This window comes from Arachis ipaensis, chromosome B3 (genome assembly GCF_059453495.1).
Source record: "Arachis ipaensis isolate K30076 ecotype BB chromosome B3, ASM5945349v1, whole genome shotgun sequence".
In the NCBI taxonomy this organism is placed as follows: Eukaryota; Viridiplantae; Streptophyta; class Magnoliopsida; order Fabales; family Fabaceae; genus Arachis; species Arachis ipaensis.
The window spans coordinates 136,157,077-136,170,369 of NC_142438.1; the positions used below are offsets into that span (position 1 = coordinate 136,157,077).

The window sequence follows — 13,293 nt, forward strand, 5'->3', positions numbered from 1 at the left end:
TCAGGACCAAGGATATCTTCATTTTCTTCTTTAGGACAGAATTGATCCTTTTTCACATCCAAAGATTTTACGATCATTGGGGTACTTAAAGGATGTGACTTATCCATATAAAATCTCTTCAAGATCTTTTCTGTGTATGTTGTTTGATGAATAAAGATCCCACTTTTTATATGCTCGATCTGCAGGCCGAGACAAAATTTAGTTCTTCCAAGATCTTTCATCTCAAACTCTTCTTTTAGAGTTTTTATAATTGTTGGAATCTTTTCAGGAGTCCCAATGATATTTAAATCATCAACGTACACAGCAATTATAATGAATCCAGAAGCAGTTTTCTTTATGAAAACACACAGGCATATATCATCATTCTTGAATCCGTTTTTGGCCAGATACTCAGTAAGACGATTATACCACATTCGTCCAGATTGCTTTAGACCATATAAAGATCTTTGCAATTTGACTGAGTATAACCCTTGCGAATATTCACTAGATGGTTTAGATATCTTTAGTCCTTCAGGGACTTTCATATAGATATCCCGATCTAATGAGCCGTATAAGTAGGCTGTTACCATATCCATTAAATGCATATGCAGTTTATGATATGCAGATAAACTGACCAAATAGCGCAATGTTATCGCATCCACCACAAGGGAATACGTTTCTTCATAATCTATACCGGGCCTTTGTGAAAAATCTTGTGCCACAAGTCGAGCTTTGTAGCGCACAACTTTATTTTTCTCATTTCGTTTTCTCACAAATACCCACTTATATCCAACAGGTTTTACATCTTCAGGTGTACGGACTACAGGTCCAAAGACTTCACGTTTTGCAAGTGAGTCTAATTCAGCCTTCATGGCTTCTTTCCATTTTGGCCAATCATTCCTTTGTCGACATTCTTCGACTAATCTTGGCTCAAGATCCTTACTTTCATGCATGATATCTAATTCCACATTATATGCAAATATTTCATTGACAATTGTCTTATTTCGGTCCCATTTCGCTCCTGTAAAGACATAATTTATCGAGATCTCGTCATTTTCACAATTTTCAGGTACATGAACGTCTTCTGGCGTTATATCAGAATTTTGGACAATTGCAGATGTCTCTACTATGTCTTTTTCAACAGGAATATTATTTACCTCTTTTCTCTTTTGAGGATTTTTGTCTTTGGAACCGACAGGCCTGCCACGCTTCTGGCGTGAATTTGCTTCAGTGGCTACTTGTCCTACTGGGACATCAATTCGAATTGGGGCATTTTCCATTGGTATATAAGATTTAGTTATCCTCTTTGTATCGGAAAATGCATCAGGCAAATCATTCGCTATTCTTTGCAAATGTATAATCTTTTGAACTTCCAGTTCACATTGCCCTGATCGAGGATCTAAATGCATCAATGATGATGCATTCCAGTTAAGCTCCTTTTCAGGAAGCTTATTCTCTCCCCCTAATGTTGAAAATTTTGATTCATTAAAATGACAATCCGCAAATCGGGCTTTAAATACATCTCCAGTTTGTATCTCAAGATACCTCACTATAGAGGGAGAATCATATCCAACATATATTCCCAATTTTCTTTGAGGTCCCATTTTGGTGCGATTAGGTGGTGCAATAGGAACATATATCGCACACCCAAATATTCTTAAATGGGAAACATTTGGCTGCTGGCCAAAAGCTAATTGCATAGGAGAGAATTGATGATAACTTGTTGGCCTCAAACGAATAAGTGCTGCGGCATGTAAAATAGCATGCCCCCAAACCGAGGTTGGGAGATTTGTTCTCATAAGCAAGGGTCTAGCAATTAATTGGAGGCGCTTAATAAGTGATTCTGCTAACCCATTTTGCGTGTGAACATAAGCTACTGGATGTTCAACACTTATTCCATTAGCCATACAATAAGCATCAAAAGCTTGGGAAGTAAATTCACCAGCATTATCAAGACGAATTGCTTTGATTGGATTTTCTGGAAATTGTGCTTTTAATCGAATAATTTGAGCCAGTAATCTCGCAAACGCCAGGTTGCGAGAAGATAATAAGCACACATGTGACCATCTCGAAGATGCGTCTATTAGGACCATAAAATATCTAAAAGATCCACATGGTGGATGAATAGGTCCACATATATCACCTTGAATCCTTTCCAGGAATTCAGGAGACTCAAATCCAATCTTTACTGGTGATGACCTTAAAATTAACTTTCCTTGAGAACATGCAGCACAACAAAATTCACTAGTTTTAAGAATCTTCTGGTTCTTTAGTGAATGTCCATGAGAGTTTTCAATAATTCTCCTCATCATGGTTGTTCCCGGATGACCCAATCGGTTGTGCCAAGTTATGAATTCATTTGGGCTAATAAACTTCTGGTTTACAATGGCATGTGATTCAATTGCACTAATCTTGGTATAATACAACCCAGATGAAAGTGAGGGTAATTTTTCTAATATAACTTTCTTATTTGAATCATGAGTTGTGATACATAAATACTCATGATTTCCCTCATTCATCGTCTCAACATGATATCCATTTCGGCGAATATCTTTGAAACTCAACAAGTTCCTCAGAGACTTGGTAGATAATAGTGCATTATTTATTATAAATTTTGTTCCTCCAGGAAACAAAATTATAGCTCTTCCGGAGCCTTCTATCACATTGTCTGAGCCAATAATAGTATTAACACATTCTTCTTTTGGCACAAGATGGGTAAAATATATATCACTTTTGAGAATAGTGTGCGAACTTGCATTATCCGCAAGGCATACATCTTCATTACATATCCTTGCCATTCTCTTCAAAAAACAAATAATAATAATAAAATGAGCAGTATGCACAGTTAAATTGAATATTTGATCAAAATTATTTTTCTAAAAAAACACTGTACATAAAATAATGTCATATACTAAAATTTCATTTTAAAATTTGACACATTTAATAATTTCAAAATTCATAAACATTAATATTCCATTATTTATGCACATCACATTTGAAACTTAAATACATAGAAAATAAAACTTAACAATAAGTTCTTTACATTATTTATTTACATAGATACTTCACAATCCCACATATTAAACTATTCCATCGTTGATCAAATGATCAATATTTCCTTCAGGATCCTCAAAGAAATCAGATACATCATAATGAGTGGTGGAGTTCTCAGCATCATTTGAAACAAAATTTGTTTCCTTTCCTTTGTCGTCCTTTTTCAAAGATGCCTGATAAAGATCGACTAGGTGCCTTGGGGTACGACAGGTACGTGACCAATGGCCCTTTCCACCACAGCGGAAACACTTCTCCTCGGTTGATTTATTCTGCCCGATATTCCTTTCTTTATCCCACTTCTGGTGAGATCCTCTCTTTTGAACATAATTCTTTTTCCTTCCATAATTTTTCTTATTATTAAAACCTTGCCATTTACCTCTTCTGGGGTAATTTGCCGCATTTACTTCAGGAAATGGGGCGGCGCCAGCTAGGCGCGTTTCATGATTTTTTAATAACAACTCATTGTTGCGTTCGGCAACAAGAAGGCAAGAAATTAACTCAGAATATTTCTTAAACCCTTTCTCTCGATACTGCTGCTGCAGGAGCACATTCGAGGCATGGAAGGTTGAGAAAGTTTTCTCCAACATATCATGATCAGTTATCTTTTTCCCACATAATTTCATTCGTGAGGTGATTCAAAACATTGCAGAATTATATTCATTTATAGATTTAAAATCCTGCAGACGCAAGTGCGTCCATTCATATCGGACTTGAGGAAGTATTACCGTCTTTTGATGATTATACCTTTCTTCAAGGTCTTTCCAAAGATCTGCAGGATCTTTTAATGTGAGATATTCATTTTTCAATCCTTCGTCAAGATGACGACGAAGAAAAATCATGGCTTTAGCTTTATCCTTCTGGGATGCATTATTTTCAGCCTTAATGGTATCTCCAAGATCCATTGAATCAAGATGGATTTCAGCATCTAGTATCCATGATAAATAATTGTTTCCAGATATATCAAGAGCATTGAATTCAAGATGAGAGAGCTTCGACATAATGAAAATTTGTTACCTGAGCCTTCCTAAAAATTTGATCAGAGTCTCGTGCTGATAACGTGTTGTAAAATAAATAAGGTAGATGTACTAGATATAAAATAAAATATAATAATAATATTCACCACATCAATATCTCACACTAATAAAATGTATTAATATTATACACTAGCACCCACTAGGAGAGAGAAGAAAATAGACTTTATAATAATATATGAAAGAAGAGAGAGGTAGGAATATTTGTTATTACTGTGTGTATGAAAAGAAAGGGAGAATGGTATTTTTGTTGTGTTACATTCACGGAGGTTCACCTCCTATTTATAGGCTTATGGAAGGAAGATTGTCAATCTTCATTTATTTCATTCTCTTTTGAGAATGTAAACTTTATATAAGAAATGGGCATCCACGTCCCATTCCTATCACAACATAGATGACTAAATAAATAATTTGCTAATTAGTAGATCATTTCAAAGGCTTAAGTTTTAGGGCTCAAAGTGAGTGGAGTTGAGTTAAATTAGATCAAGTTTAAATTTGACTCACAATTTGATTCATTAACAATTAAATTTATTTTTTAAACTCAAGCTTGATTCACCGAAAACTCACAAGGTGAATCAAATAATAAGAGCATAATTTATAATTATATATTAATGAATTATAAATATTAATGAATTATAACTTATAAAATTAATTTTTTTCAATTATAACTTATAATTATATATGTTTTTTGTCTATCAATAAATTATAAATTTTTTATTTATGTCTTACATTAAAATTATATATAAAAATATATAAAAATTTAAATAATTAAGATTATATATATATATAGCTCACAAACTAATGAGTTGAGGTTATCTAAACTCAAACTCGTCTCATTTAATTTATAATTTTAATTCTAGACTCAACTGACCATTAATATTTGGCTCACTAACTCACGAGTTTAGTTTATCGAACTATTAATAAGTCGAGTTCAAACTGATTCATAAGCTAGCTTGACCAAATTCCAGCCCTAGACCTAACATGTTGATTGTAAAATGAGTTCAATTAGTAATATGCATTGGAAGTGTAACTATTTTGCTATGCTTAGATCAATTAAATCCAAACACGATTTTAATGATAAATGTAAACTAAATATCCATTTTGGTCCTTATGATTCACGCGATTATTTATTTTGGATTTTAAAATTTAAAATTATTTTTATTGGTCTTTCATATTCAAGTTTGAGCACCAATGTAGTTCCTTAACTCTTTCTGACGATGACTAGACAAACGGAATACTGAGATGGCATCCTCCCTGCCACGCTGGATCATGAGTAAATGATTTCGTTTACCTTTGGCACCCAAACAAGTCAGAAATGAAGAACAATGGAGGTAGAGAAGAAGAAAAATACTTTATTTTGGGTCTCTATCATTTTTTCTCCCTTCATATATAAAGCGACGACATTTCTGACTTGTTTGGGTGCAAAGAGTAAACGATGTCCTTTACTTATCATCCAGCGTGGTAAGAAGGGTGTCATCTCAGCTAGGGGTGTACATGGGCCGGGCCACACTGGGTTTGACTTAATCCAAAACCGACCCGAAATATAAATCGGGCCTAATTTTTAGACTCTAATCCGATTCTAGACCCGATGAAACCTACACACCTTCAGGCCGGGTGAAAATCGGATAAAAACCGGGTGAAAATCAGGTCTTTAGCATGTAAAAATCACCTAATCTCCAACCATTATTTCACAATTCACATAGTAAAATTCACTTAAAAAAATATAACAAGAACCAACCCTTCTCTAAAATTAAAGTATAACCATAATCAAACTAATATTGTCTAATAACACCAAATATTTAAATCAATACAAATAACACAATATTGTGCATTAGTCTAAAGTCTTATACATTTTAAACATACAACATTAACTTATAATTTTATAATGACTAATAACACAAAATATTAAGGTTTACAATATTTAAATTCCACATAAGAATAGCCATGATCCATCACTAATAACACAAAATATTAATTGTGTATGATGACCGAGCCACCGGGCCGAGTTCGGGTGACCCGAGCTATGGCCCGGACTCGATCCGAAATAATGACCAGATCTATTTTTGAGACCCTTATCCGGTCCTAAACCCGATGAAATCACACTAAATTAGCCCCTAAAGTGTTCGGGGCCGGACTGAATCTTCGAGATGGGCTAGACCATGTACAGTTGTACACCTCTAATCTCAACATTCCGTTTGTCTAGTCATCGTCCAAGGAACCACATTGGTACCCAAACTTAAATCTGGATAACCAATATAAATAATTTTAATTTTTGAGAGCCAAAATAAATAATCGTATAAATTTCAGTACCAAAACGGGGATTTAGGGTGTGTTTGGGGTTCACGTTGGGAATAGAAAAGTCCATTTGAGTGTCTTGAACGTCTCATTGTCATGTTTGGCAACTTTTTAGAACCCCTAACCAAAAGTGCTTTCACCTGTGAACGTACGGTCACGTGAAGCTAAAAATTCAAGCTTCTGCGTTCACGTTGGGAAAGTTAATTATCGTTGGAGGAATTAGATAAAAAATTTATTCCATATCTACCAACTGTACGCTTCATTTCTTCTATAAAAAGGATGCACATAACCACATAATTTCACACTCTCTGTATGTTCTTGGTTACAATTTTTTGTCCAAATTTGTTTTTAGATAAAGATTTTAATTTTTTTTATTATTTTTAGTTCTTTCTTTCATATTTTGATTTTTTATGTTTTTTATTGTATTTTTTATTTATATGATAAATATTTTTCATATCATTTTTCTGATGTTATTTTTTTAATTTTCTATTGTTATATTTTTATTGTATTTTTTTATTTATATGACAACTATTGTTGATATAAATTTTTATTTTTATTAATTTTTATGATATTTTTATTATTTTTGTTTATATAAATTATTTTTTTATCCTTTATTGTACTATATTTATGTTGTGTATAAAATTTTTTATTTTTTTATTTGATTTTATTTATATAAATTTTATTTACTTTTTATTATAATTTTTTTGTTCCTCTAATATATATTGTTGGTTTTGATTATATTTGTATGAATTTTTTTTATTTTTATTTTTTATTTTTATTGTACTTTTTACTGTACTTTATTTTTGTTTTTATTATATACTAATCATAAGTAATAAAAGAGTCATAAATAATAAAAATTTATAGTCCAAAATGACACTAGATTAAAGAGTACTAACGACACTAAAATAAATTATAAAATATTTTTTTTGTTTAATATTATAAAATGTATAGTACTCCCTTTTATATTTTTATTTCTTATTGTTTTTTAGTTCATATGAATCTTTTTTATTATTTACTGTTCTTTATGTTTAATATGTAAAGTGTCTTTTTTATTTTTATTTAATTTTATTTATTTATTTTTACTTATTTTTATCATTGACTTTTTTTTATATTATTTTTTCAGTGTTCTAATCTCTCAAGTATGTTATTAATTTTTTTTATGGTATTCTTATTATTTTTTGTTCATACGAATTCTATTTTTTTTTCTCTTTTATGCACTGTATTTATATCTTATACGAAGTTTATTTTATTTTTTTATTTGATATAGTTCATATAAATTTTTTTATCATTTTTTATTTACGTAAGTTCTCGTTTTATATTTTATTATATTTTATTTTTGTTTCGGTTGAAATTTTTTATTTTTTATTCGACGATGTAAAATTTATAATTATAATTCTCATATATTATATTTTATTGTAATTTTTTTATAATATAGATTAAATGATCCTATTAAAAAAGACAAATTAAATAAAAAATTATTAATAAGTATTAATAAAATTATGAATGTAGGATACCAAAAAAGTCCTATATTGTCAATTTTTATACGTTACTTTAATTTAATAAGTAAATATTAACATTATTATAAAATGAATTAAAAAGATTTATTCAAATATCAAAAGTAAAATAATAGAATAATATTTAAAATTATTTTAATTGATGTCTCTTTTAGTAATTTTTCATTTAAAAATGATTTTGAATAGTATAATCCAAACAACATTTATTTTACTATAATTCATTTTGGCATAAAAATTGTTAAACATAAATCACATTAACACAAACTTACTTTTCATCAAAATTAAGTTTGCAAAATCAATTCTATGCAAACTCCCGTTTGTAAACTCTAATCTAAAGACACACTTAGTCTACAAACATATCATTTAGGCCTTTATGCCTAGTTGAGCTTTTAATAATTAATGTTTTTCATTTTTTTACTCTTTTTAATATTGTTTTATTGTCTTTCTATCCTTCCCGTGTCTGTGATGACAATGATCATCAGCAGCAGATGAACCCTGCTTTCTCAATTCTAATCTGAAAGAGATCATCATCGTCATCTATGTATTCCCTCCATTTCCCTCTAAAACACATTGCATATCCGCAAAACCCTGTATATGTATGACATATGCATTGAAATTTTGAAACTCCGATCGGAAAATCGTTCCCGTTTTGACCGCTACTGATTCGGGCTTTCGAATTCCCAAATTGAAGATTGAAAGAGCTGACCTTTCACACACCCCAGATGCACAAGGAACGAAAAGGTTTTGATTTTTCCATTTTGTTGGTTGAATTTTGGTTTTTCATTTTTCCATTTGATTTTAGAGCAATGAAAGTCGAAACCCCAGATTTCATGTCAGAAAGTTGTAGGTCCCCCCCCCCTCCTCTATTTTTTAACATTGTATTTGATATTCAAAAACTTTTGGCCAAAGAAGTGGATACTATTTGTGATTTGTTCGAAGTTACAAAAAGGATCTATTTGAGAGATTTTTACTTTATTGTCATTTGTCTCAGCTTGCAATAGAGTATAAATTGAAATTATACATTAGGCGATCAGATTGTTGGATTTGAATCCCATCTTTGATATACTGAAGTTTTGTCTTTTTCGAAGGTGAACATTACATGTCAAAGAGACATTCCGTGATTTTTGGACTGTTACTACAATCCATTGGTGTTTAAATTCTGAAATGCTGTGGAACTTGGTGATTTTCGTTCACAGAATAGAAGTCTTCTCATAATTATTCATTCAAAGGTAACTCTTTACCTGAACCATTCATTGTTTTGAACAAAATTTTCATTGTTATCCATATCAATCCACAAGATTTAAGGAACATTTTTTTCATGTGAGTTTCACGAACATTAACTGCCTGTTTGATTACTTTTTCCTTCCTTTGTGGACAATGTAACGTGTATTGGAGTCTGAAAAGAAATTTTAAACTAATGCAATATCTCTTTTGCAATGGTTTTTTTAATTTTATAGAATGGAAAAATTTCCCCATTTGGTTTTGAAACTCAAATAGGGATGAATTTGAAAATTAGAAAAGTAGTTCAATACTAACAATAGAATTGAGAAGCCAAATATGGGAATGGCATACAGGTTATAAGTCTTGATTTTCTTAAAGACAAATGGTGGTGATTAAAGAAGAATTGCAAGGACTCTAAGGCACTAATTGGCTCCCTTTCTTGTTACTGTCTGTTTTTTGAATTTATATTTTTCCAGAGTGGTAGCAAACTATGGGGGAACATCGCAATGGAAGTGCACAACCTCCCAGTGGAAAGGGCAGTGCAGCAGGAAGTACATATGCTATTGATTTGAATACATTTCAATCCAGACTGAAGAGTTTATATTCACATTGGGATGAACACAAAATAGATCTGTGGGGCTCTTCTGATGCAATTACAATTGCATGTCCTCCACCTTCGGAAGATCTACGATACCTGAAATCCACTGCTCTGAACTTATGGTTGCTTGGATTTGAGTTCCCAGAGACAATTATGGTTTTCATGAAGAAGCAGATCCATATCTTGTGCAGCCAAAAGAAAGCTTCTATTCTTGAATCTGTCAAAAAAGCTGTCAGAGAGGCAGTTGGTGCGGATCTTGTTTTGCATGTCAAGCCTAAAAATGATGATGGAACTGCTCTGATGGATGCTATATTCCGAGCCATCCGTTCTCAGTCTAGATCTGATGGTCATGATACTCCTAATGTTGGATACATATCAAGAGAGGCTCCTGAAGGGAAACTTCTGGAAGCTTGGGTTGAAAAATTGAAGAATACAGAATTTCATCTGATTGATGTGTCCAATGGGTTTTCTACATTGTTTGCTGCAAAGAGTAATGAGGAGCTTATATCAATTAAGAGAGCAGCATACCTGACCACTAGTGTGATGAAAAACTTTGTGGTTTCGAAACTTGAAAATGTAATTGACGAGGAGAAGAAAGTCAGTCATTCCACATTGATGGAGGAGACTGAAAAAGTCATACTTGAACCCTCAAAAGTCAATTGTAAATTGAAGGCTGAGAATGTTGATATTTGTTACCCCCCAATTTTTCAGAGTGGTGGGGAGTTTGATCTAAGACCTAGTGCTGTCAGCAACGATGAATTACTTCACTATAACTCTGCAAGTGTAATTATATGTGCTGTTGGAGCCCGGTATAAGAGTTACTGCTCAAACATTGCTAGGACCTTCTTGATTGATGCAGAGCCTCTTCAGAGTAAGGCTTATGAGGTTCTACTCAAAGCCCATGAAGCTGCCATTGGTTCTTTGAAGCCTGGGAACAAGCTGAATGCCGCTTACCAGGCTGCAATTTCTGTTGTGGAAAAGGAGGCTCCTGACTTGATTTCCAATTTGACAAAATCAGCTGGGACAGGCATTGGCATTGAGTTTCGTGAGTCTGGGTTGAATCTTAATGCTAAAAATGAGCAGATAATAAAGGAAGGCATGGTTTTCAACGTGTCCCTTGGATTTCAGAATTTACAGTGTGAGAGCAGTAAGTCTAAGAACAAGAACTTCTCTCTGTTGCTTGCTGACACAGTCATCATCAGCAAAGATAAGACAGAGGTTGTGACTTTGATGAGCTCAAAGGCTCTAAAGGATGTGGCTTATTCATTCAATGAGGACGAAGAAGAGGAAAGGCCAAGTAAAAGAGCCCGTGGGATTGATGGAGAGCCCGTTGTGTCTAAGACAACTCTTAGATCAGACAATCATGAAGTGTCAAAGGAGGAACTTAGAAGGCAGCATCAGGCAGAGCTTGCTCGTCAGAAGAATGAAGAAACTGCAAGACGGCTTGCTGGTGGTGGAAGTGAGACAGGGGAGAACCGTTCCTCAGGTAGGACTTCAGCAGACCTGGTTGCCTACAAGAGCATAAATGACCTTCCCCCTCCAAAAGAGATGATGATCCAAATTGATCAGAAGAATGAAGCAGTTCTCTTGCCTATTAATGGAAGCATGGTACCTTTTCACGTTGCTTTCATTCGAACTGCTTCTAGCCAGCAGGACACTAACCGCAATTGCTATATCCGGATTATTTTTAACATTCCTGGGACTCCTTTCAGTCCTCACGATGCAAACTCAGCGAAGTTCCCAGGATCTATATATTTGAAGGAGGCTTCATTTCGCTCCAAAGATCCAAGACACATAGGTGAGATTGTGCAGTCCATCAAAACACTCAGAAGACAAGTTGTATCAAGGGAGTCTGAGAGAGCCGAGAGGGCAACCCTGGTCACTCAGGAGAAACTGCAGCTTGCCAATAATAGGTCTAAGCCGATAAGAATGTCTGACCTTTGGATCCGCCCTGTTTTTGGTGGTCGTGGAAGGAAGATACCGGGTACACTTGAGGCACATGCAAATGGATTCCGTTATTCTACCACCAGGCAAGATGAGCGTGTGGATGTAATGTTTGCTAACATAAAGCATGCTTTTTTTCAGCCAGCAGAGAATGAAATGATTACGCTCTTGCACTTCCATCTTCACAACCATATTATGGTTGGAAATAAGAAAACCAAAGATGTACAGTTTTATGTTGAGGTAATGGACATGGTCCAGAATGTTGGAGGGAGTAAGAGATCTGCCTATGACCCTGACGAACTTGAAGAAGAACAACGTGAGAGAGACAGGAAGAATAAGATCAATGTGGAGTTTCAGACTTTTGTGAATCGGGTAAATGATCTTTGGGGACAACCGCAATTCAATGGCCTTGACCTTGAGTTTGATCAACCTCTTAGAGAACTTGGCTTCCCCGGCGTACCTCACAAATCGTCTGTATTTATCGTTCCCACTTCAGCTTGCCTTGTTGAACTGATTGAGACCCCTTTCCTTGTTGTCACGCTGAGCGAGATTGAGATTGTGAATCTAGAGAGAGTTGGGCTTGGGCAGAAGAACTTTGATATGACTATAGTTTTTAAGGACTTCAAGCGAGATGTCCTCAGGATTGATTCCATCCCTTCAACTTCTCTTGATGGCATCAAGGAATGGCTGGACACAACCGACATCAAGTATTACGAGAGCAGGCTGAATCTGAATTGGCGTCAGATCCTGAAGACAATCACTGATGACCCACAGAGCTTTATTGAAGGTGGCGGCTGGGAGTTTCTGAATTTGGAAGCTACGGATTCAGAATCCGAGAATTCTGCAGAGTCGGACAAAGGCTATGAGCCATCTGATATAGAGCCGGATTCTGATACAGATGATGATGATTCCGATAGTGAATCGCTTGTGGAGTCCGAGGATGACGAGGACGAGGATGACTCGGAGGAGGACTCTGAAGAAGACAAGGGAAAGACATGGGAAGAACTTGAGAGGGAAGCAACCAATGCGGACAGGGAGAAAGGGAACGACTCTGACAGTGAAGAAGATCGGAAAAGAAGGAAGGCAAAAGCATTTGGCAAGTCACGAGCTGGTCTCAGTAGTAGCATGCCGAAGCGGGCCAAATTAAGATAGAATTTGGTTTTTGTTCTTAGCCAGCTTGTGGTTTAGTGCAGTTAGCAGCATGAGCTTGGAGCTGGCCTGTCTCTCTCCATCAAATGTCCTTAAAATCTCTCAATTCTTTTCAGCCTTGTGCTTCTTTCTTTTTCTTTAAAAGCCTAGGGTTTAGAATCTTTTTCTATATCGTTTTGTGTTAGCTTGGTGAATGAAATAGTGTATTCAGATTAAGTAAACGAGCAATAAGATTCTTATTCGGCACAAACACTGCTTTATAAGTTTCAATTTTGATGTCCAAAAAGTTTTTCCTACTATTATGTATTAATCTATTAGTAAATTCTATGTAGTAGCTAATGTGTTGACATCTAATTATGTTTTATCATAAGTAGTTTTTTCCCATAATTTTTTCACTTTTGTTTACGTGGAGTTATATGACAAGTTGAGGACTCGTACTTCTTTCTTTTCTATCAAGTTTCAAGTTCAACCAGTGACCTCCAAGACAAGTCAACATTTGAAAAAAAAA

The 13,293-nt window shown here is 34.3% G+C and overlaps 1 protein-coding gene across 1 annotated transcript; it reads left to right on the forward strand.

The window, feature by feature from the left end:
- The first annotated feature begins 8,235 nt into the window (after positions 1 to 8,235).
- LOC110262340 (FACT complex subunit SPT16) lies at positions 8,236 to 13,035 on the forward strand. Its single transcript, XM_016334844.3, has 3 exons — positions 8,236 to 8,614; positions 8,962 to 9,102; positions 9,571 to 13,035. The coding sequence occupies exon 3, from the start codon at positions 9,585 to 9,587 to the stop codon at positions 12,786 to 12,788; it is 3,204 nt and encodes a 1,067-aa protein (XP_016190330.2). The 5' UTR covers positions 8,236 to 8,614; positions 8,962 to 9,102; positions 9,571 to 9,584; the 3' UTR covers positions 12,789 to 13,035.
- The last annotated feature ends 258 nt before the right edge of the window (positions 13,036 to 13,293 follow it).